Raw genomic sequence first — 27,777 nt, 5'->3', positions numbered from 1 at the left:
TAAGATCATTATCGAATTTCATGTCAATTAAAAAAGAGGTCTAACTGATGTGAAGAATAACAAACTAAAAATATAACCATTTTTTGATAACTAAGAAAAAGGATCCTTCCATATCTAATTGTTTTTGCAAGGATCCATAAATTTGCTAATTTTATGTGAATTGGGCATAAATGCATCATATTTTCTAAAACTACGTGTGCTGCTTTTGTTACGGTTACTGCCTCTTCAAACAAATTGCTTGTATCCCGTGCATAAGACTTAAGACAACTCAAGGTGACACAACTGTAAATGTCCTACATCAAAATCACTGCAATGGGTGCACATGTACTTATGTTAGTTAATACTAAACTATAGTAACCTATTTACATGGAAAACTGCTGACCAACAACAACTAAAGTTGTATGAGAGAAAAGGGGGAGTTTGTTTGGCATCCAAAATGCTAAAAATATTTCCGTTTAAAATACATGGGGAATGACAGTTTACTGCCTCCTGGAAAATCTGATACTTAAAGGTTTAACAGTATATATGAAGAAATTCCTTAAATCTACATTAACACAATTGTAATCTAATAATCTATTCGGCATTTGGGGAGTATCGTCCACACCTGAAGCCTGTCAAGTGAGCATCGCATTTGATGGTGTAAGTGAAATAGAGAACTCCTTTACTCAGCTGACAGCTTAGAGAGTGAGTTCCTCGCTCAGGGAAAACAACACATCTACCTGCTACATCATTGTAAAGCACATCTCTATCCCAGACTTCGAATCTCAATGCCTGACCCAGTTCCACCGATCCAAAGTCATAAGTCACATTCCACACTGGGTCGTTGTTGTCCATTACCGTCTCTGTCTCCTCGTACATGCCATTGTAGAAGATCTTCACATAGGCATCGGTTTTCGTGAAGGTGTCTGCCCTCAGACCTGCGGCTCTATTGATCTCCAGTCTGAGAGTTCCTCTGCCAGCCCGTAGAGGACAGCAGTTATGGTCCAGGTTAGGAGTTGGGGAGCAATTCTTGAAACCAACCCGGTCCTCCTGCAGCTGGTTATCTCTTATATATTCTGTGACAGTGGTTCTCAGATTAGCGCTGATTTGTGAGTCCTCCACCAAATGATGCAGAGGAAATATGGCGTAAGAAACCACATCAGGGTTGTCGTGGAGGCTGCTCATCCAGCTTTGGTACGCTTCAGATGGATCCTCATGGTAGAGGATGTCAGGAAAGTACCTCTCTCCTCCGATAACTTCAATCTTGTGGGTCATGAAGCCTTGGTAGAAGCCCATGCTCATGTTACCCTTCAAGAGGTTGTCGCACTTGTTGGAGAAGGATGCATTGCCAGGGAGGAAACCGAGAGCCATCCGGAGTTCAAAATTCAGGCAGTTTTTGATGTCCGACTCAGAGAAACCCTTCAGTGTGGCCAGGCAGGTCCTAAAGGCAGTGATTCTTCTCACCTTACCACCAAGCTGGACCTAGGAGATAGAACAAATAATGAAATGAAGACTGAAAACTCCCTTATGGCCTATCAGTAACACGGTTCATCATTTCTCCCTCCATGTCATTATCATCAGCATTATTTTGCACTTATTAAAAACTATCCAAAAGACAATAAAGCAGTATGGTTGGAATATAGCGTAAGTGCTGAGGCAGGGAGAGAGCATCGTCAACCACCTGACCTGGTGTATATAGTGTGTTCCATAGGTGTCTATCAGCCGTCGATATAGGGCTCTGTCCTGGCTTGTATTCAAGCTCTGCGGGAGTCTCTTTAGATGCTTTGTGAACTCTGCACTCAGCTGGGGATGGTCAGCCAACCTGTAGCTGAAAAAACAAAAGGCATGTTGAGTTGAGCCATAACAGAATGAAAACTTAAGCTTCACACTTATTTGACAAACAAAAAAAAGTCACATTCACCATCAGATCTTACTTTACAAAAATTGATTATTTTGTGTACTGTTTACTGCTAAATTCATTTCAGCCCCTTAAATTTCCCCCCCATGTCAATCTTCAGCTGTACTGAGAAATAAAGGCCAAAAAATAATCTTAAAATTACAAAGCACTATTTTACCAACCCCACTACTCTTTACCTGTAGTAGGTGCAACTGATTTCATGGATGGCAAAAGTGGCCTTGTCCACGCTGTGCTGAGAACGAGCAAACTTTGCCAAGTCTGAGCGGCTTCCTCCCAGCACTGCCTTGCCAATACCATCTAAACTCAAGCCCAGGCCCCAGTTGTTGTTAACCAGGGAGCTGGAGCTACGCAGCAGGGAGTCAACAGAGTGGTGGAGGGCGCTAGAAAGCTGCTTACTGCAGCGGCTGAAAGGACGCCAGTCGAGTACTGCAGCTGGAAGCCTCTGAATCTGAGGATAGACAAGTCAGGATGTTGAGTGCGATGCAGGGGGCGGAAGAAAATAGTTAAAGGAAGTGTGCAATAGTACGAAGGGAGGAAAAACAAGGCAGGAAGAGCAAAAAAAGCTGTTTAGATGGAATTAGGTGAAGGGAATTGTGGAAAATGGTGAGTTGTCTCACCTGCCCGCCTTGGAAGCGGTTTGGACAAAGTGTACAGGTGTGGTTGTCAGCCAAATGAGCTTTGACATTGATGACGTATGCCCCTGTTCGACGCATTCGCACCACATCAAAGCCCTCCCCTGCCAGGTTGTGGCCTGGGACAAAAGGGGCTTTCTCACACTCTGACCCTAAGCCAATCCGACAGCACTGGACCCTGCAGACCTCCAACATGATCACTAAAGCCAATGTAAACATGACGACGTTGCTCCATTGGTATCCGCCAGCTTGCATGGTTACCTAAATGTAACGTGGATAGTTAGAAAGTGTTCAGTAATGTCAATAGTTAAATTATTACATATTTACTATGAAATACTCTCTTTGACATGAAGTAAGTGTCTGATATGAAGCCCATTATTGGCAGTCGCATTATTTCCCTAAAATTAAAACAAATTTCCACAGGTTTCCCAGTGAACAGACGGCTGAGTTTTTGCTGGTTGCAAACTAATAATGAAGGGTGAATTATGTCTGTTACTCAGTAAATGCAGATGAGCCTCTAATCCTCTGTTTTTAAACTAGAGTAATCCTGCCACAGATGTGTCAACTCTAAAAACACACACACACACACAACTGAGACCTACAGTACACCACAATGTAGACATGCACTCTTACCTTGAAATGTATACTATGTATCATCCTTCAGATTGTGTCCTTGTCTCCTTGTAGGAGTTGCCAGACTGTAGCTTTCTTTGCACACTGAAATTCCTCTTTTAACAGCCAAGAAAAACACATTTGTTGCCTCCCTCTTTTTACTAACCCCATCGATGGCCCAGTTCACTGTAAAAGATGGACTGCAAACTGACTAAAATCTTGATTCTGCCGGAAATTAAATCACAGTTGAAAGAGCGTTGGCGTTACAGGCAAGCTGTGCTGAAAGCCTGCTGGTTGCTCTCTTTTGTCCTTCCTCTGCCTTATGAAAAAGACCAAGGAGGGCGTTCCCCTAATTCTGGGCTGTGTATCTGTCCCACTTTCTTTCTCTCTCTGTCTCTCTCTCCCCAGGCCATAAAAATTTCCTCAGCATGAGTGGGTTTGTTTTCATGGTCATGACCCAGCTCTATAAATCCCTCACAGCTGTGTATGTGTGTGTGTATGTGTGTGTGTGTGTGCACGTGCATGTGTAGTGGAGGGCGGTCCTTAATAGTCACGAGAGAAAGGATGCATCTTGGAATGAGCACTCTTTACGGGAAATGGCTGTGTGCATATATATGTACGTGCATGTGAGTGTACAGTACATGTGTCTGTCTGTTGGAGTGACTGTGTGTGTCTTTGTGTATATAAGGTCTGAGCCAGCCTGTCTGTGTACTGATAACTTTACCAACCCCATGAGATCAGCTTTGCCATTGTCTATTTATGTATGTGGGTGGAATGTTGGTGGTTTTTTCAGCAAGGTCAGGGAAGATAAAAGTGTGTCTTTGTGCGCTGTGCAAGAGGTTTCAATCAGTGTTTAATTTAGAGAACCAGTATGTGCTTTGGTGACACGTTTACAGTTATGCATGCTTCATGCAGAGTTCACGTCAACTTTGTACTTTGTACTACCTCAATAATTAAATAATTCCTGTCATACAACTCCACCTGTTAAGCTTGTTACAAGGCTGAATACTTTTAGGTGACCACAGACTGGGGTATTTTTAGAAAATGCAGGGTGTGTCTTATATGAACAGAGACATACCAAGCACAAAAAAATATAAACATGAAGACATAAATCCAGTGAATTATTTAACGTCACTTTTATTATTTAACTTCAGTGCAAAAGAGTTTAAATGACATACATTTATAAATCCTGTCATTTTTAGTAGCATGATACAAAAAGTTGAGTACAAAACATAGTAAATCCTTAATCGCATGCTTCTTTTATTCATATATTGGGGAAAGGCTTGACAAAATGTTAATCAATTATCTGTAAAAAACTAACATGTTTTATGAATGGTACAAACTCATACAGCATGCAGGTTCTTAAATATTCATTATTCATCTGGGCCTCAGAGGGCAGTATTGATTCATTGTGACCTTTGAAAAACACTTCTGCTTTGAACGATTTGGTGAATTTAAAGGCTGATTGCTTCTAAATCACATGTTCCTTAGATCTAACGTTATATGCTAAAGATTTAAATGTGCAAGATAAACTTAACTTATACAAAGCAACAGCTTAAGATACACGTTATCAGGAAAAAATTAAATTTTAAAACTATTACACATTACTAGCAATCATTAATATGTGGCTATATGGATTGTTTACATTTACATTTAAATGAATCATAAGGAGTTAAAAGCAAGAAACTTAAAAACAAAATCTGCCACTAGATCCACACCAAAGTAACCTTCGCCTCTGGGTGCCAAGCCTCTAAACTATGTGTGTTTTTCTCAAGCCTCATCATGCTGTGTTTCTCTCTCTCCTTCATTCCGGTCAACTTCACTACGTATTTCCTCATAGCCTCTAGCTGTCCCAAACCCAGACAACCTTCTCCTTCTCTTCACCACAACTGCCACTATGACCAACAGCACCATCATACCAATCACTCCAAAGGCTACCCCTGCCTTTTCACCACTAGACATCTGACCCAATTTTGGGTTAAGCTTCCGTACAATTTCATTGATTTCCTCTGGTTTTGCCAGTTTCCATGCCTTGGTCTGCCCCACTCTGATCCAGCTCTTATCTCCTTCGGTCATGACCATAACTGTATTTGTGGCTTGCATGCTCACAAGTGGAGGTTTTGTGAAAGGAGGCAGATGGATCGGAAGCAGCTGCCCACCTGTGAACAATCCTGACTGGACACAGAAAAGGATTTCACAGCCATCACTCACTGCAGCAAGGTGCTGACTGAACTTAGGAGGGCAGCGACGTTGATCCCCTGACAACGGGTTGTTTGACTGACAACTGAAGAGGCCTCCGAATGGTACTGAGTATCTGGTGCCAGTTTCATAGTCTTTGCTTACACAGATCATTTGGCCATCTGAGAGAAACTTCAGTGGGATGAAGTTTGGGGGGCAGCTTTTGGCATTGGTGCGGGGGTTCAGGAGAGAGGGGCTGTATAAGCCTCCAAACAGATACCCTGAGTTGTCTGGGGCCTTTCCATTTACAGAGCACCAGTAGGTGTTGATGCGAGCAGATCGAACGTGGTAGTTGTCCTGACACACTTGTCGATGGCAATGCGATAGGCCAAAAATCCCACACCGATAGCGCTGGTCATAGCAATCGTAGGAAGTGTAACCCTGCTGTCTCACTTCTGATCGCAGTAAAGATGCAGAGTAAGGTGAACTACAGGAGAAGTCACCTGTTTCAGGGTTTTTCTGGGCCAGAGCATCACAAAGTGGACCTGCATCTGAGGTGACAGGAATACACTCTTGGTAGACACCACCAAAACTGAGGTTTGTAGCAGGACCCTCGCAGGATGCATCATCAATGTTGGCTTGGAAGTTAAAGTTCTCGGCGTTGACATCGACACATCCAGGCCGCGTGTTGACCTTGTAGTATCGCTCTACGGCATTACTCACTGCAACAGCCACTTTGCCAACTGTAGGCTGCGGCAGATCAGGGAAGGTGTTGATGTTTATAAAGTAATGTAGGGGAAATCCTGACCGATCAATAGACACCAGGTTGTTCCTGATACTTTCCTGCCATTTCTGTAGAGTGATGCCAGGATAGAAAGGTATGCCACCCCCATGGCTCTGGGTAAGAGAGTACGTAATATTGGACTGATATGCTTTAAGTGATGAGCTCTGCTGGGTATTTTGACTGCTTATGTCAAACTTGAGTTTGTCAAAAAAGTTTAAGCCTGCTTGTGCTTTGACAGAGGAACTTTCTGACACACTGTCCGTCACATATGAAGAATGAAGATAGTCTTCCTGCACCAAAGTAGCCCCAGCATCGATACTAGTGATAACATGGGTTCCATAGTCCAGCACCATTTTCTCAGAGAGATAGTCCACATTCCTTGTTTGGTTGTTTTCAATTGCATCAGCTATTTCTTTGGCTTGTTGAGCGAAGCGTGCGTCCAGATTGAAGTCTGGATAAGCCTTAACCGTGTAGATGAAGTTACGAACCTTTTGAAGAAAAAGATTAAATATCATTATATTATAGTTTGTTTTTATTTCAGCTGGTTCATTTGGTATTCATTTAAGGGCACTTTATCAACCAAATGTTTAAGTAATCCATGGTAGAGTAGTAGATTTGTTTTACACACTTATTTTATTTTAGTTCTTCAGCCACAACAATATTATTTTTATTTTATTTATCCAAACTATTGGAAATAGAAACTTACTTGCACTCTGGCTGTAGTTGAAGAGTCTTTGACCTGATGTGTTTTCATCCTCTGGTTCTCTGTAGAAAACTTGCCATTTAGCAAAGAGAGGAAGGATATGTCTGCATTTATGGTGTGAGATGTAGAGCTTTTCTGCTCCAGCCAGGAGCTGATTATCTCAGAGTTTGTCTCTACACCTGTCTCCTTGTGGGGGATGACAAACACCTCATCTGGGATGAGGTAGAGCCCGTCCTCTGTGGTCTGACACTGGAAATAGCTAAGGTTCATGACTCGACCCATATCCATGTTCCGGAGGTTGTCCCAGCCTCCACCCGGCAGCACCTCCAGTGCTGTGATGGAGAGGTTGGTGGACGCACGACATTGTCTGAGCCAGTTGGTGGGGCGGCTGATAGGGACTGAAGAGCAGACATTAAGGAGAGAGAGAGCCAGGAGGGTCACTGCTGCCTTCATGACGACTGTGTCAGAGAGAACTAAGACTGTCTATAAAGTGCAAGCCAAGTTCCTCCTCCTCTTATGAAATTTATCATATGACAAACAGGAACATCTAGTTTAAGAGGTGGTTGGGGATGAGGAAGTTTCCCTTTCTTTTTCAAGTCCACTTAATAACAGAAAATCCATGAAATGTGACCTTTATACTCTCAAATTGTTACTGTCTAACAGAAACATACCTGTAGTACAATATAATCATACATAAGGACAATACAATAAAACCTCCAATGAGTCAATTACTATGATTTATGGCATAAAAGATGCGATAATTTGCAGAAGTCATCAAAACCTGCACACTAAACATGTACAAATGCAAATACATGGGACCATTAAACAGTCAAAGGAAGGACACTTGAGCCGTGATTTGTCGGGAAAAAATTTCACCACGTACACCAGAGCAGTGCTCACACACCAGAAGAATTTGAATGCACTTTCCTGACATCAGTATGTTTTTGTTCAGTTTCACATTATATCTCTCTGTCTTATTTCCCCACCCAACAAGCAAACCCTCGTATGAAATCAAAGTCAGTGAGAAAAAGAAAGAGAACTCTAATGGCCTCACAAAAGGATGGTTGCGAAAAAGGGGAAATTAAATAAACCCAGCAGACCAGAGCTTACAGGTGCACTGCTTTGATTGATAAGTGCTTCTGTTTGTTTCTACTTCTAAGGTAACATTAAACTTGATCACAAGCTTCCTCTCATTAAAGGGAACTAAAAGCAGATATGAAAACAAGATATACTTAAAGGAAGTGGTGGTGTATTCAGGTTTGTCAACAGTCACATGAGTATATGTCATGGAATTTCCCGGAGAATTTCTGACTGAGTCACCACCCAACATCAAAACCCAAGTCTAAGCTTGATTGTTTAGCAGACTGCAAAAGTTAAAACAATACATGTAGGAGTAAACTTGGAATCACAGTAACATTAACTAAAACACTCAGACCAATATACGGAACTGTTTTGTTTTCTATTATGCATGGGAAATTACCTTTTTTTTCTCGTTGTTTATTTTGTGACATGGCATAAATCAATAAAGCTGACACAAGTATGACCAACCTCGGAAAAACATGTTAAAACAAACAAAGGAGCGAAGACTTAAAAATACATTTTAAAGTAACAAGTGACTGCATTACTGGTCTAAAAGTATTTTTATAACTCAGATGTAAGAAATTCTGTTTCCACTTCCTCATGTTTCTGGTTACTTTATCAACTTTTTGGTGCAAATCATTTTCAGTTGGTTGCGTATTTGTATTTCAGGTGTAATTCATACAAAATATTTGCCATTTTCTATTTTCTTTCTTTACATCTTAATGTGTTTTAGCTACATGTCTATAAAAAACGATTATGTGACCTATATTACAGTTTTTATGGAAAACTCCAAGTTAAATTTGGGTTGCACACAAGGAGAACATCATTTTATAAGAGTAGCTCCATGGTTGCTAAATTATTTTTGTTACAGTACAATAACCAACAGTCCTTCCCACCTCTGGCTGCCTCCCCAGCGAATTCATCAATACTGAGTTCAGCCAGTAGGCGGCAACACAAAACATATAGCTGATGAACTCTGCAGCATAACCTACACTTTAAGCTTTCAAAACATCCCTACTTCAGCATATAGGATCGAAAGGCTCCTTTGGATATGGATCCTAGCTTTTGTTGAGCTTTGTTTTACAACTCATTGTTATTGTTCTCTTGTTATTTTTCTTTGTTCACACGTTCTTATTCAAAGTCATCTATATTGTCAATTTTTCATATAGGGCACATAGGGGATCAAAATGCCGTTCTCTCAGACCACGGTGTTATACAAATATGGAAAAACACAACAAGGGTTTAAAACTGTGGATAAAACACATACTAAAAAATATTTAAAACTAAAGAGATTAGAATAAGAAGCTACAGAGAGAGATCAATAACAGCAACAAAACTTGAATGATAAGTATAGTGAAAATGAAAGTATGTGCAAGTAACGTGCCCTCCACAGGAGAAATAATTAGCAGCAGTTTTTTGTAGTCTTCTGTGCAAAGTGGCTGTGCTGAATGTAGGCGTGTATGGCTGGCGCTGTGTGGGATGGGTCATAGCAATCATACCCAACTCACATTAATCATTATTTCATTTGCCGCCTAATCTTGGATGATGATGATAAGCCTGTACTCTTCAGGCGGGCATAATTATCAGTTCACCCATACTGACCCCTTTGGCATGTGTGTCTTTCTTCTGCTGAAGATAACAGGAATCCTAACGAGCACGGCTCGACACACCCAGCAAACTTAGCTGATGTCATGGATGATAAGCTGCGTTTGGCAAGGAGCCGGCGAGTGTCACAGCTGCTTTGTTATTAGTATTCTGCTGATATCACCCTTAAATTCAAATTGGCGCAAACAACAACAAACAAAATGCTACAAATAGCAGGGTTTAGAATCCGGGTTGCTTTTCGAAAAACTCTTAGCAGCTTCTGCCTCTTCGTGAGAAAAGTCGTATTCAGAAAGAGTTTATTTTTCATATATGTGCAGACGCATAAACACGTTTTATTAAAGATCATTTGTGACCTCAATAGCTGTTTGTGTGACGTCTGCCACACAATAAACACTATAAATGCGTGTGAATACACAGTGCTGGACGCCTTGGTCCCCGTGCGTAACGGTGCGTAAAAGCGCCACTTCTGCGACCACACGATTCAAGCCAATCAAGGTCAAATCATCCCTTTGTTCACTAACGCTCTCTATATGGCGGGCACTCGATACTGAGAAGTCTATTGAGATTTAAGATCATCATCGTTTTGTGTCATTCCTGACAGCTGCAGAGACGCACCCACATAATACTTACTTTTCTGAGATACTGAAGCTAGTGGTGCTGTATGACTAAATACTATAGAACAAAATAATGCACAATCTAAACATTGACTGAAACATGATGTAGACCATTTCATATTATCAACAGAGACTTCTTGCGTGAAGAGGCCATAGCCTTCATTGTTATATGTTATATATACAGTTTGTAAAAGTTTTTTTTCTTCAAAACAGATACAATCAGACGACACAGTCTACAAATTAATATAGGTTTATTATTTTCTACAACTGCTATTCAATTCTTTACAAACCACGGCAGGTTGTGGCAGAGAAACAGGCGTCAAATAGGTTCGTTGTTTTCGGTGATAGAAATTTTAACATAGCTAAAGCAAGCTCAAGTTCTTGCAGCGTTTTGCCCAACGTTAGTTGAGTTACGCGCCGCCAGAGAGGCGTTTTGTCGCATCCAGAGTTCATTAAGAAAGTTGTCACTTCTTGGCAGCAGCCCTGGTCCTGGTAGACCTGGCGGCCCTGCTTTTAAACTTCTTAGGACTCTTTGGCTTCTTGGGTTTCTTGGCTGCAGCAGGTCTCTTTGCTTTCTTGGGACTTTTTGCCTTACTCCTTTTCTTAGGTGACTTCTTGGCTGCTGGAGTGGCCCCTCCGGCTGCTTTCTTTGGGCTGGCCCTCTTGACCCTTTTCGCCTTGGGTTTCTTCTTCTTCACCACCACCTTTTTCTTCCGAGGTGTGGGGGGTTTCTTGTTCAGCTTGAAGGATCCCGAAGCCCCGGTGCCCTTGGTTTGGATCAGGAATTTGTTGGCCACCAAGCGCTTGATGGAGGTGATGATTCTGGCTTTGTTCTTCACCACGTCGTAACCTTCGGCCTTCAAAGCTTTCTTCAGGGCTGCTAGGGACACACCGCCGCGCTCGGTGGACGCGACCGCGGCCTTCAGTATCAAGTCTGACACTGTGGGACCCGTCTTCTTCTTCTGAGACCTGCGTCGCTTCTTGGGAGATTTGGCCGGAGGCGCCGAGGGCAAAGCACTCAGAGCAGAAGACATTGTAGCAGCGCTAATGTCGGTGTCAAGAGAGTGAGAAGGACGGAGTGATATCTTTGCTTGTCCTCTTGACAGGTTCACCCTTTATAAAGCCCCGATGAGAACTGTGTAGAGTGAGCCCCGCCAACACAGTGCGCCTCTTCTCTGTCTCTGTCTCAACTTGATAAAGTTTGTGTTTTCTCCAGCTGGATTATTCTGTTCAGTTTCTGCGTAAATGGTTGTATATCCATATAAAAGCCAGTGCATAAGAATCTGCGTAATCTTAACTGTCTATATCTATATTTTATCGAGTGATTGAATACAATATATTACGTTTGTTGCGTAATTACAGCACACTGGCAGTTGTAAAGTGTAATTTCAGGTATGTTTTTTCACCGTTTTTACAAGTTTACACCCTCGAAACAATCAAGTACAGACTTTTGTAATTAATAAACCTAAATGATTATGTGTCAGATATACTTGCTCCAAAATTTGGTTTTATTTCGTCTGTTTTTTGCGTATTAAATTCATTTAAAGATGACCCAAGAAACACAGCTGCCTTGCAGACCCACTAGTGAACTCAGCATAGATATACATTCCTGACACGCAGAGGCAGGACAGCTGTGATGAGAATGTGAGGTTAAAAAAATATTAAATAACAGAAAATGCAGTTATCAGTGTGTAAGGGGGAGTGGCCAGAAAACGAATTAAAGATGAATTTCCCGGGTCTTTTTTAACTTTTTCACCATGAAATGACAGGGGAGTGATGCATTCACATTAATGCATGTATATTTGAACCAGTTTCTTTCCTATTAAAGGACCAGTATATGGGTTTGACGACGACTATACATATACAGAAAACTTTATAATTTCTGCTACTACTATCTTTCCTCAGTCTGTTGTGCTTTTGGTAAACCTCTCAGATTGTTTTATCAGTCATTTTATTTTGATCAATTTACAGGTGTATTCACATTGATTCAATTTTTTGACTTCAGCTTGGGATATTTCTGAATTCTGAAGTATTTCTATTCTCTCTCTCTCTCTCTCTCTCTCTCTCTCTCTCTCTCTCTCTCTCTCTCTCTCTCTCTCTCTCTCTCTCTATATATATATATATATATATATATATATAATTTGCATGACATTGAGCTGAAAAAAGAAACTTGACCACATCTTGACCTTAAATGTGACACAGCATCTGGGTTACTCTTTAGTCTTATTTGTTTTAAATGTTTCTATTCAAAACATACATAATTTTCTCTCTTACAGTTTCCACACTTATTTTTTTATGAATATGAGATGAAGTTTGTTTTTGTTCGGCAAATGTAGTCCTGCCTTTTGTTTTGCATTGATAGTGCCTCCTCCTATTCAATACACACACACACACACACACACACACACACACACACACACACACACACACACACACACACACACACACACACACACACAGAGCACCAGAGTAAGTCAAACAGAGAATGAAGCAAACATATCAGGTCACATGAAGTTGTAATAATCTTAAAAGGGAACTTGAATCTCCCTGACATGCACACCCTTTTACTTTCTGTACACATTGGATCAAGTTGTCCCCACAATAACACCAAAGCTTTTACTTCCTTGAACAAAGTGTTAGTGAAACAGTTGCAGGACTCACTCATTTGGGTTTTTCTGTTTGTTTAGTACTTGGACTTAATGACCAAGTAAGGAATGTAATTTGCAAGTGACTCCTTTTTAGATGATGTGCTGTTGTCATTTGAAAGGTATACGGTGTCTTTATCCGTGTCATGACCAGAAGAGCAGCTGCTAAATTGTGCTTCTTCAAACCTTTGGGGGGGGGGGTTTTTGTCAAAGGGGAAAAATATTTAGAATAATATTCTTGGCATAAAATAAACAGTTATACATAGAGGGCTTTTTCTCCCATGTTTTCAAAAATACAGAAACAAAAATGATCCATCAGCTAATGATGAAAATATGTTTAGCAGCTGACCCCGTCCACATCGTGCCTGTAAGCCTGTCTGCTTCTCCAACCTGGGGGTTTGCCAACCCCATCTACCCAAGATAATACACAGACTAAACTACCCCTTCAAATCAAGAGAAGAGTTCATAGCTCAGTATTACTATGTTTACCCAACATGTGTAGCCCAAACCAGAATAAAATAAAATAAAGACAACCCCAGTTTTACTTTTCTCATTAAAGTTGTAGGCTATTATATAAAAGAGTATAATATAGTTGTATGTTTCCCTCTTCTATGAGGGAGTGGTAGGCTATGTGATGCAGCCTCCCAGCAGGCGGAGAGGAGCCGCCGAAAGAGCTTGTCGGACCTGCTCTGCTTTATCGCTCTCCTCCCCAAGACATGTGACCGTGTGATCCGTCACTGCAGCCAGGCAGACCGAGAAAACTTGTGACCAAAACAGCAGGAGAAGCAGCTCTGCTATATAACAACAATAGGCTGAGTGATACCGCGACGACTTCACTCTCTCCACCTCCGCCAGACACCATGGACTGCGGGATTTTCACGTCTAAAACTGTCCTCCTCTTCCTCAGCTTGGTATTTTGGGTACGTTGTGGTGTTAATTCTCCACCTGCAGAGATTTAAATTCATACTGATGGCTTAAAGGAGGGAGCACTGAAACGTGTTTGGTGGATTTGCAACAGATTTGCTTGTTTTGCTTCTAATTTTCGCTATTTGTTTATTATTCTCTGGTCAGTCGACGTCATGTTTTCGTCCTTAAAATCAGAGTTTTGACCTGATAAACATCCCAGTTTACAGACCAGCACAGTCGCCATCACTGTAGGTTGGCTACACTTCCTCATTTTAACTGCATCCTTCTTATCAAATCTTTTTTTTATTGAGCCAAAGAAGTATCATGTTGAGTCAATGCCCCTTTCCATTTTTATATGAAATGATTATAAAATAATATTTTTGCACATTCACATATACAGAGAAGATAATATAAAAGATACAGGATTGTATTTGAGATTGGAACAGTATAAGGAAGAGAAACATTTCAAAATGAAAGTTTTTTTTTTCTCAAACTGGCAGATAAATGTGCTAAATAAAAGAGACAATAAATGTAAGTCTAAGAATAGGAGCATAACTCACACAGGAAGTCAGGGAACAATGATTTCCTATCGCATCTTCCTCTTTTTTTTTTTTTTTTAACTGTATCCTAATATAGAGCTGTATAGTTACTTTTTAAAAATGATATCTCAAAGGCCAGAAGTAGCATTCCCTAACAATGTGAATTTAAGTCCTGCCGAGGTGAGGATTTAGCTGTCACATTGTCAGCTTGAACTCTGACTCACCAAAGTTTGAGGAGCGTTCATTATCTGAGTTTGCATTTTATTGGCTCATATTAGTCAATTCAACATGTCTCTTCTCCGTTAACAGCCTTTACTTTCTCCTCCAGAGAAAATGGGGTTGAAAGGAGCCAGTAAACTTGTGTGCCTGGCTGATCATGCCTGTGTAATTTGATTATTGTGAGAGAGAGAACTGGTCTGTGTCTGTTTTGTGTTTAGCAAGAAAAAAGAATTGCCTTGTTTTAACTCGTTAATTCAAGTATCCACAGCTACATTTCACTTCCTTATTCACAGTCGTCTTTCCAGTCGAATGCTTTCCGGTCTCTTTGTCACACTAGTGATTTTCTCACCTGCAACTGGAATATCTGACTTAAATTGATCAGTCTGTCGCAGATTAATTTTAGTGTTGGTATTCTTCCATCCATCACCATATTCTAAAATCAGCCTTCTCTCGTCTTTCTCACCAGCTCACCAGGCATTACACACATCACACTCCTAGCACATGACACAATTCTGTCACATGCATTGCAGGGTTGTAGTTGCAAAGCAGTGAAAAATTGAGAAAAATGATGAGATCACTTCTAATTTTGAAACATATTTCAGTGTCACACACGTCTGGATCTGGCCAGTTTTCTCAAACAGCTGCAGCTCAACTTAGCAGTCGGTCGAGCCTGCTAAACTAAACAAGCCAAGTTCATGTAATAGAATAAAAAAGTTGGAACCCATCTTTTTTCATCCCATGAATCGTCCGGCCAAGAAGAGTCTTAAATAGCAGAGTTCGATTCCCACATTCTCTACGAACATGGAGTGTTTTTGTTTTATTGTTTTTGGCGTTGCTTCACCATCATTGCTAAATTTCATTATTGAATAAAGCAGCTTAAGAATATAAAGGCACAGTGCTTGTTTACGCTTTGATAATATTAATTCAAACAATAAACAAAATATCAAATTATCCGTTTAAACTCTGCCTGCCTCACTGGAAGGTCTGTCTTTACAAAGTTGTATTATGCAGCTTAACATCATACAAAACCCCAAAAAGTGAAGTCTTTTGAAGATCCTAAAGTTTCAAAAGATGGCAGAATAGTGCTGTGATAAAATCTAACTACATTATAAAAAGAGCCTTTTCAAATTCTGACTGGTTTATTTAAGGGGAAAATCAAATGTTTAAAAGGTAAATGTGTTCTGAATATTTAAAAAATACAATTTACAAATAGCTCCAGTACAGTTCAAGTTCATTTGTCACGCAGGGACTTGCTAAAATCATCCCCACAGTTTAAGAGCTATCCCCTCAGAGGTTTCTCACATTCCAGAGAGGTGGCACCGTACATGGGTGCTATACGTTGTGTAAGCCTCTTTGTGCTGCTTCTTAGGCACAAGATCAGAATTTCTGAAAAGATTAGGGGTGAGCAGTGGAGGGGGGTTGTAGAATAACTACCCCAGAAGGATCCCATGACTATGGAGTGATTAAGAGGAGTGAGTCATGAGGCTGAAGTGGAGGATGAATGATTGTTAGGCCGCACAAAACACACATGCTCACATATGAATGAAGACAAGCACACAAACTATAGTTCTCTCATTACGTGGGAAGTGATACTGAAGAAGACATACAGTATGAAGGGGGATTTCTGACTTTAAGTAATAAAGGATAGTGGTTTAGTGGTGTCATATTTTTGCCACAAATGTTCCATCTATCGTGCAAAGGAAAATGTTATTGTCATATTCCGGCTGCATATAAAAGTAGGAGTTACATAAACTGATAATTGTGTATAATTTCATTTACAGTTTATATTTTGATATGTTATTAATGCATATATAATCATTCAGCAACTTATTTAAGATAAGCTAATCCTTTATTAGTCCCACAGCAGGGACATTTACATTATTTAAGCAGCAAAAGAGGATAGTCAAAATAACAAAGCGTCAATAACAGATGCAACAAAACATTATCAGACTATTTACAAAGTATATAAAAAAATGAACAGCTAAAAACAGTAAAAGAGTTTAATATGTTGTTCTTTTCCCCCACACCACTGGGCTTTTTTTTATCACAGGAGTGACTGGAGTTTGAATCAAGCCTGATACAGGGAGTTTCAAAGGGCAAAGGGAAGTCAAGAGCACTGCTGATGAGATAAATACTTTAGAGCCATTGTTTTCTGAACAGTTGTCTCTGTTCCTAAAGTTTCTGTAGTTTTGACCCTAGTCTAGACTTTGGGTTCATAGACTTAAACAGATAGAGAAAACAGATGTGTATCATTTTAATATGAAATGAGAAATCAGTTATAAAACAGCTGCTGTGATACCAGTTTGTACCGTGTATGCACAAAATTACATACAGTCTTATGGTATTAAAACGGTATGAAAAAAAAAAGACTAAAATATTCTTCAACCTCTTTGAAGACACTGTAGAGATGACGGGGGACTGTTGAGAGATGGAAACACCTCCAGTTCATTGATGAGCAGAACTTAGACTAGAAAAGTCACGATGATGGTGTGACTTAATGCCTAATCCACGTCTAACGGACCACCAGTGACCGCCACAGCCTGTGTTCATCACATGAGATCACAGCAGATGATAAAGGGAGAACAAATGTCTTTGTGCATTATCTGACACTGTCTCAACAAGCAGCTGATCGAGGTTATTTTGCTTACTGTTTTTTAACTATGTCACGTCGACAGCACAAGACCAAACTGACTGACTCAAATTGTATGTGTGTATTCATGTATAGATGATTAAACAGCTCTTTCTCTCAAATATTTGGCTGTTTAGTGAACAGAATATGAACATGAGACTTTCAGCGAGATCCGTTTGGATCATGTGATAAATCCCTTCAGTTCTATCAATGTGTGTTTATTTCTGCTGCTTTGTTAAATGCAAAGTCTAGGTATGCTGAAGTTTAATTATCTCCAGAGTAACAGCTATGTCAAATAAAAAAGGGGAAACTAATATCTTCTAATGATCATTTAAAAAAAGAAAGAACCATTAAACACTACAGTAGCTCTTTGCTCTCAAGTCTTTACTGGGTGATAGTAAAAGGATTCTGATGCGTATGCAGATGTGTTAAATATGTATTCTAACATGATGTTTTCTCCTCCTCCGCAGGCTGCAGGAGCGGCACTGGCCTACGTCGGTGCCTATGTAATCAAAAGCTATGACAACTTTGACAGTTTCATTCAGGACAAGTACACGCTGGTACCAGCAGCTATCATCATCGGCGTCAGCGTGGTGATGTTCATTTTTGGTCTGGTGGGATGCTGCGCCACAATCCGAGAGTCTAAAGTCGGCCTTAGCTTTGTAAGTGTGTGTGTCTGTGTGTGGCAGGAGAGAGGAGGTGAAGGCCTCCTGCGTCTGTTATCCTCGCCACTCTCTCTTCAGACTCTACCGCTGCATGCTCAGCGGTAGAGTCTGAAGGTGAAAATGTGACTGCAAACATCAGTCGTTTCATTTACAATCTTAGTTGTCATTTTTCATGTTTCATTTTTATTTTCCCCTAAGCCTTTGTTTATCCTTTTGCTCCATTTTATTCACTAAAGTTTCTCTTATTTTCTTTCCCACTAGTTCTTCCTGATCATCATGGGGATCTTTGCAGCTGAAGTGGCTGCTCTGGTATTTAGCTTCATCTACCAAGGCAAGGTGCGTCGCAGATGCATATTCTCTGTCAAGCAGTATTTACTGCTGACAGTAAACTATATTAGGAATTTAATCTTCATAATTTTCAATCTTCTATGGCACATTTATACATAACTGCCACCATTCTGTTTTTTTTTTTTTTTTGTGTCCAGATAAACGCAGACCTGGAGCGCTCTATGAATGAAGTCTTCATGAAGTATGACGGACAGGGTGCTGAGACCAAAGCTGTGGACTACTTGCAGACTCAGGTTGATTGTTGTTATATTCTACTTTATAAATAGCTTTGTTTTTCTCTGTTGTACTTTCACAACCTCTTCTGCTTTGCTTGCATACTCTCCCTCATGCTTTCTTTCATTTCCTTCTCTTGCTCTTTCAGTTTACTCCTCAGTCTGTTTCTCTGTCTCACCTTTTAAGAAAATAGTGATGGTGGTGATATTTTTATTTGTCCTGTGGATACCTGTATCAATGTCAAGGCATTTGGTAAAAAATCATGGTTAGTTGCTCATGCCGGCCTGCCATAATGTTGAGGTATTTGTAACTCAACCTGCATGCTCTTAATGCACCAAATTCAAACCTCTGGGTTTGTCAAAGGTCATTCCTGGAAATGCAGTAGTAGTAGTAGAAATAGCAGGTAGATTGAATGTTAAAAATAGACAAGACTTTACACATCCCTAATGAACTTAAAAACGATAACTCACTCAACATTGTAGGTTGATCATTTACTGTCACCCATTCTATCTCTCCTGTACACCGTCATATTTAATTTTTCTCCTCTTATCTCCTAATTCTATAGTAACTCTTGTCTGTTGTCTTTGTGCAGTTGGAATGCTGTGGTGTCATGAATTACACTAGCTGGTTCAACACTACCTGGTTCAGCAACAACACAGTGCCCAAGTCCTGCTGTAAAAACGAGAGCTCACAGTGCACTGGCAGACTGGACCAACTAGACCTCCTTAACACACAGGTAAATCATACTTTACACTGACATAAATCCTGTGTTGGTGTACGTGTATGTGCTGACATTTGGGGATTGTAAGCTGTTTATTTTTGGGATTGCTATTGCTATTGCTGGTATTGATTTTCCAACTACGTCTTAGAGAATACTTTACAACAAAAATGATCTGTTATTTCATTTTTAATATTTTTTTTCTGTAAAAGTCTGCAAAATCAAATGATCTCCCGCATTTTTAAATGAACATGTACAGTATGTGCACTCACTGTACTTGTGCTTGTATTTTAGGGTTGTGAGGTGAAGCTGGATAGCCTCCTACAGGGTGTGTTGGGTTACGCCATGCTGGTCCTTCTGGGCTTCGCCATCATCAAGGTAAAGACGGTCACATACAGTTTAACAGCTGTGAATGAGTGTTACTGTAAATCCCACACTGTTATCACACATGAATCGATGCAATAGATGTTGGTCTTGGAAGAATACCAGGCTACATAACATACTCTCTATACCATGTTGTACCTACCATGTGCATGAATTTCGTTACCTAGCATTATTCAAATATAGCAGTTAAAGTACTTGAGCTTGTCCCATCACATACCACATAAAGCTCCAGTTCCATTTTATGAGCTTGTGTCTGATTCCTCACTTTATCCTTACTCTTGCAGTTCTTTGGGATGCTGAGCGTATGTGTGATCACCTGTAAATCTGGCAGCCGGAGGAGCGGCTACCAGCCCCTGTATGCCTGAGACACTTCCTGCAGCCATCTACCACCTCCTCATTTTGCTTGACCAGGTGTGCTGACCTCTCACTCAGCAGTGTACAGACATATCCAGGCCAATCATTGCAAAAATCTTAAGTTTTATTTAGATAATGGCATATAACATGCACAAGTGGCAGAGCTTGTCTCTATCTACTTAGTTCTGACCAGAGCATTCCTCCACACATGAAATAAGCAACAACTGTTCCTCTGACTTGATAAATTATTAAGTTATTGTCTTAATTTCCCCCTTTGGAGATTTTTTTATGATAGAGTTTTCCATATGTTTGAGCAGTCAAATGTTTTGCCTACTGCCTCAGTCCAACTACTGTATTGTTCTTTGGAATGATGATGACTTCAAACTATATTTTAAGCTTTTTTTGTGATTGTGAACAACAGGAGAGCAGTTTTATGTCTTATTTAGGGGTGCAATATTTATAGCTAACTGAATGCAGTATATACAGTATATATAAAATGTTTTATGGTCAGTTAACTGTATTGAATTGACATAGCTAAACTTTGGTTGTGTTTATTATGTTTCTAAATTAAAGGTGAAAATTTGGTTTGGTGCAGTTATATCACATAACTGTGTTTCCTGTGTTTTTAATATTTTCTAATTTACAATATTAAATCTGTATAGGTAGGACATACTGATAGTTGCACATATTATTATTATGTGTTGTTATGAAACTAGGAATAAACAGTAAACAGTTGCAGAGTACACATTCAGAGCATCACATTCATCGTGTCCCATGGTGGTTATCTCTTCTCTTACCTCCTGACTCTGCTGATAAAGAGGCCCTTAGTTCCGTACCTACAGAAGATAGCAGTGTTCATCCTACATAAGCCTTGCCAGTGTTCAAAAAGATAAATGAGAATATAAACTCAAGTCCAGGTTCATCCCAGTCATCAATCATCACAGAGCAGGACATGTCACCTGTTGAATTAAACCAATAGTTTAATTATAATGTTAGCAATCCCTTGGCCTTTTTTCATTAATGATACATTTAAACCAGCTATGTATTAATTGAATCTTGCCTTTTGCCTGTCCCAATTCCTGTAATAAACAAATATCTATATGCATCAACTGCAGCACTTAATCATACATTTTCATGTTTTTTGCTGTCATGTGTGCAGTTGCAGTAATAAAGAAACAACTGCAGGTGGTGTTGATGAACCTTCTCTGAGTAAAAGCAGCATTTGTGCTGGTGCATGGGGCCCAAAAATAATGAATATGTACTCTCTACAGAGGTAGTACAAGATAAATAGGTTATTATATTTATATATTAAAGGACAAAATGCATGAACGTGGGAAGTTTTCATTGGAATACATATGATTTTTAGATATTTTAATGCTCGGAGAAACAGTTATTTATATACTTCATATTGACAAAACTTTCATGACACTTGTTACTTAGATTGGAGTTTTATGTGATTAACATCTGTCTGCTGCATTAATGACCTCAACTGATGTATATGACTCTGCTGCCCTGTCTCCGTCTTTGTCCCTTGTCTCATTCGGTGCATATCCTCGCCGCTCCAGGCTGTGTTGACATTTAGACAGGCCAGTCCCTTTCTGAGAGAACTGTTGGCGCACACGCAGATAACCTTGTCAGCTCCCTCCTTCCTTTAGCTGTCTGTTTCTCCTGTCTCGCTTTCACTCTCATGTCTGTTTATCTCTCTGTGTATGTGCCTGCTTCTCAGCTCAAATTTTTCTCCCATTATACATCTTTCTTTCTTGTTTTTTTTTTACATTCAAGGTAAATCTGCTTTATCTCCTACAAAGACCATCCATCTGTTTTCTCTTCTGTGCTCTTGTTTTTCTCAACTTCCCTCACGCTCTAGTATCTCAAGTGGTAACCCTTGATATCAGGTGGTGCAGCGAGGAAGATTGTGCTCTTTCTTAGTAGTGCTATGTTCAATCTGAGCAGAGCAGCTGTCTTGTGAAGGAACTTATCCGTAACCCAAGAAGCTCTTTATTGATTATTAGTTTCTATTCTCAAACGCTTACCTGGGGGTTTTGACAATAAAAGATAGAGGAAAGTATTTTCCTCTTCATCCCATCACAAAAATGAAACTTGGCTTATGTGTTTCTTATATAATTTCCTTTGTATTTTACATGAGTTTGTTCCTTTTAGATCTGGTGTTTTTCTTGGTTTGACATTTAACTGGACTGCAAAATAAGAGTATCAAAAAGATATGCAGTAAGAAAGTAAACCAAACATGTGTGAATTGTGTATGTGTTGTGTGCATTGGACCCAACATAATGATACAGAAAGACAAGAATCTGACTTTAAAGTTGTACTCCGTAAGATTTTCATCTTTTTAATTGTCTTTTCAGTTACTATCTATCAAAGCGTGAGTTAAAACAATGGTGATTGATCATATGACCCACTAATGAAAGCACGTCTACTTGCCTTTTTGCTAAGTATTCCAATCAGTGTGTCAGTGGCGACGTTCCCTCCATAGATGTAAATAAGCCGCCCTGTTAGTGACCCTGCTGACAGCGGTTGGTCTGTCAACCCAGATCTTTACTAACAGCAATGCTGCGTTCACCTGTAATTGGAAATTGGGAATCTCAACTTCTGAGTCAGGCTTGTAGTAAGAGCAGAAGTGTAATAGGACATGTGTGTCTGGATTTAAGAGGGTAACATATAGGGGGCGAACTGGAAGTAGGTGAATGTGTGTCAATAAAGTTTACAAAAGAGCAAAAAAAAAAATATAATAATAAACAGTCAATTAACTTTAATAATACAAATCTATAACAAAAGAAAGTACACAGACAGTTTTTCTACTTTTTTGTGTTCATAAGACCTAATATATTCTTTAAGTTGACATAAAAATACAGTGAAATTGGGTGTTACTTGTTATTTTGCATTTATCTATCACTCAAGTCACGTACATTCAAGTCACGTACAAGTGTGAATGTATACAATGGTGAAATAAATGTTTTAAAAAGTCTGGTTCATCATTGCAAAAATTAGATTTTAAATATCTAATAATTTGGAGAAATATAGATATGCAGAATGTATATGTGCAAACGTTTGATGTGTACTTCCTTATTGGTATTTTCTACACTTTTTTTTCTATGACAAGTAAACTGGACTTGATTTGTAAAATCGATAAGATGCACCTTTTAAATATTGGTTCACTAGTCCTTCAAAGCAATTAAGAGACCAGGATACTAGGAGATTTGAATCAGATGTCCTTCCCTGTTTTATAACAACCACTGTGTTCAAGGTAAAAACAAAGTGGAAAAAGAACTGAAAAGGTGGTGAATTCATGGGGTAAGAATTGCTTGTGCATATGATTTGCCATTGTAGCATTGCTATTCCCTCATGAGTCATCTTTGCACACCTACAGATGTGCTCTAATCCGTCTATCTCTTTGGGCTGTCGCATCTTCGGAAAAACATTCATAACGCACCAAGTGAGCAGACTAAGCCAGATGTTGTCACATGGAAATTTCAGCCTGACCTCTAATTTATTTATTTCCTTTCCTACTTAGACAGGGATCTGTTGGAGAGAGGTAATCCGAGGAGGACACACACGCAATGCTGCTGCTCACCCTGTGCTGACAGAAGGGCAGACAGGCAGTTTCTCTGTGTTTGTGTAAAGATCAGAGGGCTTTTGTCCAGTGAATTCCTCCATGACTAGCGTAACATTTCCAATACAAAATGCATTTTCTGGATTTTATTTTGTTTTGTTCCATATCTGCCAGCTTTTACATCAAACAAGTTGCAAAGAATCCTGCTTACCACAAAACAGATTACCTTGGAACTGCACTACATGTTGGATAATATGGACCTTTTCTCCTTTTTTTGAAACATTAATGCAAACAGTGCACCTATAATGGTGAAAAGAATTTAGGTGGATCTCTACCTTTCACCTCTCTTTTTCCAGGTCACACTCATAAATAATAACCAGTGTCACGATCAGGAGCAGGTGCTGCCGACAACATGTGTGCCTGTGTATGTGTTTCTGTAAATAGCCACCCACCACTGACACTGTGATGTCTCCATTTGTCAGATGCTATCAGTGTTAATGAGAGGGCAGAGATACAGAACAGTCATAGAGAACAAAGAACCAAAGAAGCAGCAGCACAATTATTATTTTATATGTTCCCTGTCATCTATCATTTTCTGTGCTTAAAATAAATTCAAATTTACTGTTGTTCCCTCTTCTTTTTTTCTGCACATGTGTAATTAATTTTCTCCCTTTTTGCTTCTTTTCAGTGTTTCTTGTGAGGAGGGTTATTTTTCCAGAAGGATTTTATCTTGTTTTTGGCTCACCTCCAGTGGCTAATGACTCGCTCTGCCTTCAGCTTCTATTGCATGTGAAGTACTTATAAAAGGACCTGTGTTACTCCTCCCTTGGAAAGAGTTTAATGGAATTTAAATCACAGATCTCCCAAATGACCAAAACATATGCTAACAAGGTTGTTTTTGTAACTTTTTTATAAAGCTGGCATTGCAAAATAGTACAATATACAGTACAATACACCTTAGACACCAGAAAGTGTTCTTTCATTATTTTGTGATTGTAGATATATTTTTGAATTGCACCAATGTTAGTCCCACTCATGACAGACACATATCACAATATCAAATACGTGAGTCTCAAGACTGACCGATTGGTCCACTGATATTTTTGTGTAAAAAAGATAATGGAAAAGCATATAATTTTAAGACCACAAAGCGACTTTTGAAAGAGGAAGAAAATATATTTTGCAAATTGCAAAAATGGTCCTCGTTACATTTTCATCAAGCTTCCCTGTTACTGAATAAAAACACATGAAGAAAGACTTTGCTCTGACACAACAGCAACAAAAGCATTTGACAACCTTGTAATTTGTAACCCCATTTTATCTCGCCAACACACAGGAGAAGGAGCAGATTTACACCTGGAACATGTAAAGTCTCTTTGAATAGAAGCAGCCTCACTTTAGGTGCATCATACAAGAGATACACGACTTCTGCATTTGTTGTTTGGGACAAGATTAGAACTTCTCTTGTCGCTTTCATTTTTTCCAAAGCACGAGCTCTCTGATTACAACTTCCCCTCTCCGATCACAAAGGAACCACTGACCTGTCATCTAATGGCTCACATTTAGCAAAGGATTCATTAGATTTCGGCATCACTCTTGAAATTTGCTAAAATTCAACTTAAAGTGTCCAATGAAATAACAAAGTAAAAAGACAGTGAGGTCTACAGGGTGGTGAGATATGAGAGAGATATGTTAACATTGTTGTCAAGGTCACAGAATGCCGTGGAGCGTCATTCCCTCTTTATGCATTTTCACCGTCATTAAATGAGGTCGAAATAACACAAACAAATCCAAAACCATGTCTGTAGCTCTTCTCTGGGATTGAGCCATGAGATCAGGGTGTCACTTTACACTGGTTCATTACATTAGGTGTTAACTCTACAGCCTCTCTCCTCTCTGTTAATCCTGTACCACCTCTGCATAATCACTTTTTCATCCTTAGTGACCTGCCTCCACTTTCATTCTGCACTACATAAAAAACTACAAAAAGCTGATCAGGGATTAGCCTGGTCACAACTTGGAGGGAAGGCGGTACAAAAAACATAGGGGGGCTGTGGCCATTGTCTTATTCTATCATGGCGGACCGCTATCTTTTCAGAGGTCCTATATTGTAAGAAGTTAGATTTCCATTTCTTATTTATGATAAAACAGGTCTAGGTGCCATACAAATACTGCGTAAGTATCAAAACACTCCATCCAGTCAGTATTCAAAAACTGCCTTTAAAGGGTTGTGATATCGCAACCGTACTATATGTAGATAGAAAGTGCCAATACAGTGCTGTTACAGTCATTCCCTGTTCTCAGTGACGGTGCAGAGAAACAAAGAGCGCAGATGAGCTAGACCCAGAAACACTGACCAATCAGCAGACTGGGCTTTTTAAGGAGGGGGCCTTGAAGAGACAAAACTGAGTGTTTCAGACAGAAGGTGAATACAGGTATATTCAGACAGACCATATGAGAAAAAAATTTATGTTTTTAGTAGAAACCCAAAATACAACCTGGAAAATGAACATAATACGTACAGTATGTCCCCTTTAATATTGTGTTTTAAGATTTTTATAAGGATGTTTTGTATTTAGAGTTTTATATTACACATGCACCATAAGCTACACCCTCAGGTAGCCTGTACACTGATATGCAGTCTGGAGAAACTTCTGCTTTTGCTTTACTCCTGCTACACTCTCCATCTTCACAAGGGCCTGTACCTACCCACACAGTGCATCAAGTTCACAGTTTTCTGGGGTGGTCAGAACTTGTTTCTGTAAAAGTAAGAAATCACAAACTGAACTGAAACACATCATCCCAATATGACTCTTCGAATTTTATATGATAAGTTATATCACATGGTATGAGTAGTACTTTTGCACTGTTGTCTTTAGCTGTATTCTTTTGTAATGGTCACTGAGTGTTGTAGAACAAAAACTGGGGTTTTCGCCGATAAAGTGTGAAAATACAAAAGTATACATTTAATTTACTCCCATTATAACTATCTCCCAACAGTAGATCAGAGAACAAAATATGAATTCACTATGAACAGAGGATCCTCTCTAGTTTCTTCTTAGGGGGATCTCAAACACCCCTTAGCTTTTATATACTGAATCTTTTAATGGTTGGTCTGGAGACCAGTGAGTTCAACATCTTGCAGAACGACCCCAGGTTGAGAGAGAAAGAGAGAGAGAGAGAGAGAGAGAGAGAGAGAGAGAGAGAGAGAGAGAGAGAGAGAGAGAGAGAGAGAGAGAGAGAGAGAGAGAGAGAGAGAGAGAGAGAGAGAGAGAGAGATTAATCATCAATGGTGCAGTGTGTGTGTGTGTGTGAAGTCACTCAGGTCTGGTAGATGTATCTGAATCAGGGTGATGCCTTCTCTCCTCCCTCTCTCAGATCACTCCTCTGACAGAGAGCGGACAGTCGCCCACAATCACCGGCAGCCTCTGGCTTATCTCATCTCCGCGGATCGCCCCCGGTGCCGACCCGTACCGGCTGTTCAAACACACACAGACACACACACACACTCAAACACACACACACACACACACACACACATATACACTCACAAACACTCGTGAAAGAGAGAAATGCGGTCGTGTTTCACTTACTTTGCTTCCAAGGACCCGTATCCCTCTCATCTTTTCCCCGGATCTTTGTTTCTGGACGGCAGCGCTGCGGCTGCGTAATGCTCCGGTGAGTAGCCTACTGATGGTTGCTGTTCATATCTATCTTTCTTTCTTCTTCCTCTTGTTATTGCACAGCGAACAGATACTGACATAGACAGTGAAGCTGGTGGAGGAGGGAGAAAGGCACGGGCCTGTTTGCCGTTGGTACTTTTTCGCCCTTTTGGGGCTGAAACGGGGCTTTATGTTTCATTAGATGCACTTCAACCTCACTGTTTTTGTTCTGTCAGAGGGGCGTTACTGGAGTCTGTGTAGACACACAAAGGCAGCCGCATGAAGCCAGTGTGCAGAGAGGATGCAGCGTTTCCCATCTTAACTTAAGCTGCCTTAACGCCTGTTGGGAAGTAAATAGAGTACAAAAAGAAAAAGAAAACAGTCAGGGACACGGCAGCGGCAGCACAAAGCCAGAGCACAACAGGATGTACCTTTCTTTGTTCCTATTTACTATCACCTATCATAATGGATCAGTTTCATTTTCTGCCTGAATTAAAGGATATTTTTAAGGCAGTGTGCTGTTTTGAACAATGCTGTAAATGGGCTTCAATTGCAAATAACTACATTTTACTGCACTGCATCAACCGAATTCTTATTTCTAGCATGTATTCTGGTTGCATAAGCTGATGAAATATGGAGAATAAAGGCACAGCGAGAACACCACTTGCCATCTTCGCTGGTTATGCATTATATATAAAGTTAGCCCACTGCTGCACTTCCCACCCAGCAACACTGTCAACACTCCCTCTCTCTCATTCTCTCTGTTCTCATCTTGCACTCTTTCAGCCTGACTGAGGCTAACATGAACATGGAGTATGTTTG

The 27,777-nt window shown here is 40.0% G+C and overlaps 4 protein-coding genes across 4 annotated transcripts; 1 reads left to right on the top strand and 3 right to left on the bottom strand.

Moving 5' to 3' along the window:
* Window positions 1-561: 561 nt before the first annotated feature.
* On the bottom strand, window positions 562-3,449 carry prf1.5 (perforin 1.5). The gene is made up of 5 exons (XM_083912437.1): window positions 3,163-3,449; window positions 2,515-2,790; window positions 2,074-2,345; window positions 1,666-1,807; window positions 562-1,461 (listed from the first exon to the last, which is right to left on the bottom strand). Exons 1-5 carry the CDS (start codon window positions 3,184-3,186, stop codon window positions 574-576), a joined length of 1,602 nt encoding a protein of 533 aa, XP_083768563.1. The 5' UTR covers window positions 3,187-3,449; the 3' UTR covers window positions 562-573.
* An 804-nt stretch (window positions 3,450-4,253) lies between these two features.
* mpeg1.1 (macrophage expressed 1, tandem duplicate 1) lies at window positions 4,254-7,264 on the bottom strand. The gene is made up of 2 exons (XM_083911721.1): window positions 6,810-7,264; window positions 4,254-6,591 (listed from the first exon to the last, which is right to left on the bottom strand). The coding sequence occupies exons 1-2, from the start codon at window positions 7,257-7,259 to the stop codon at window positions 4,912-4,914; spliced, it is 2,130 nt and encodes a 709-aa protein (XP_083767847.1). The 5' UTR covers window positions 7,260-7,264; the 3' UTR covers window positions 4,254-4,911.
* A 3,149-nt stretch (window positions 7,265-10,413) lies between these two features.
* LOC310946074 (histone H1.4) lies at window positions 10,414-11,194 on the bottom strand. Its single transcript, XM_083912371.1, has one exon. The coding sequence runs from the start codon at window positions 11,137-11,139 to the stop codon at window positions 10,570-10,572; it is 570 nt and encodes a 189-aa protein (XP_083768497.1). The 5' UTR covers window positions 11,140-11,194; the 3' UTR covers window positions 10,414-10,569.
* Window positions 11,195-13,502: 2,308 nt separating this feature from the next.
* Window positions 13,503-20,310, top strand: tspan36 (tetraspanin 36). Its single transcript, XM_083913117.1, has 7 exons — window positions 13,503-13,670; window positions 17,514-17,705; window positions 17,970-18,044; window positions 18,194-18,289; window positions 18,862-19,005; window positions 19,282-19,365; window positions 19,656-20,310. The coding sequence occupies exons 1-7, from the start codon at window positions 13,611-13,613 to the stop codon at window positions 19,734-19,736; spliced, it is 732 nt and encodes a 243-aa protein (XP_083769243.1). The 5' UTR covers window positions 13,503-13,610; the 3' UTR covers window positions 19,737-20,310.
* Window positions 20,311-27,777: the final 7,467 nt, after the last annotated feature.

The sequence above is a fragment of the Echiichthys vipera genome, assembly GCF_963691815.1.
Source record: "Echiichthys vipera genome assembly, chromosome: 4".
Classification (NCBI taxonomy): domain Eukaryota; kingdom Metazoa; phylum Chordata; class Actinopteri; order Perciformes; family Trachinidae; genus Echiichthys; species Echiichthys vipera.
This window is presented reverse-complemented; position numbering and strand designations above follow the sequence as displayed.

Bases quoted from the DNA above. Each gene is read 5' to 3' on its own strand.
- tspan36 (XM_083913117.1), top strand. From the start codon at position 13,611: ATGGACTGCGGGATTTTCACGTCTAAAACTGTCCTCCTCTTCCTCAGC. The intron at 18,290-18,861 runs GTTGATTGTTGT...GTCTTTGTGCAG, and splicing joins TGGACTACTTGCAGACTCAG to TTGGAATGCTGTGGTGTCAT. The intron at 19,006-19,281 runs GTAAATCATACT...CTTGTATTTTAG, and splicing joins TAGACCTCCTTAACACACAG to GGTTGTGAGGTGAAGCTGGA.
- prf1.5 (XM_083912437.1), bottom strand. From the start codon at position 3,186: ATGATACATAGTATACATTTCAAG. The intron at 2,791-3,162 runs GTAAGAGTGCAT...CGTTACATTTAG, and splicing joins TACATAGTATACATTTCAAG to GTAACCATGCAAGCTGGCGG. The intron at 2,346-2,514 runs GTGAGACAACTC...GTCTATCCTCAG, and splicing joins ACCGCTTCCAAGGCGGGCAG to ATTCAGAGGCTTCCAGCTGC.
- mpeg1.1 (XM_083911721.1), bottom strand. From the start codon at position 7,259: ATGAAGGCAGCAGTGACCCTCCTGGCTCTCTCTCTCCTTAATGTCTGC. The intron at 6,592-6,809 runs GTAAGTTTCTAT...TTTCTTCAAAAG, and splicing joins CAACTACAGCCAGAGTGCAA to GTTCGTAACTTCATCTACAC.
- LOC310946074 (XM_083912371.1), bottom strand. From the start codon at position 11,139: ATGTCTTCTGCTCTGAGTGCTTTGCCCTCGGCGCCTCCGGCCAAATCT.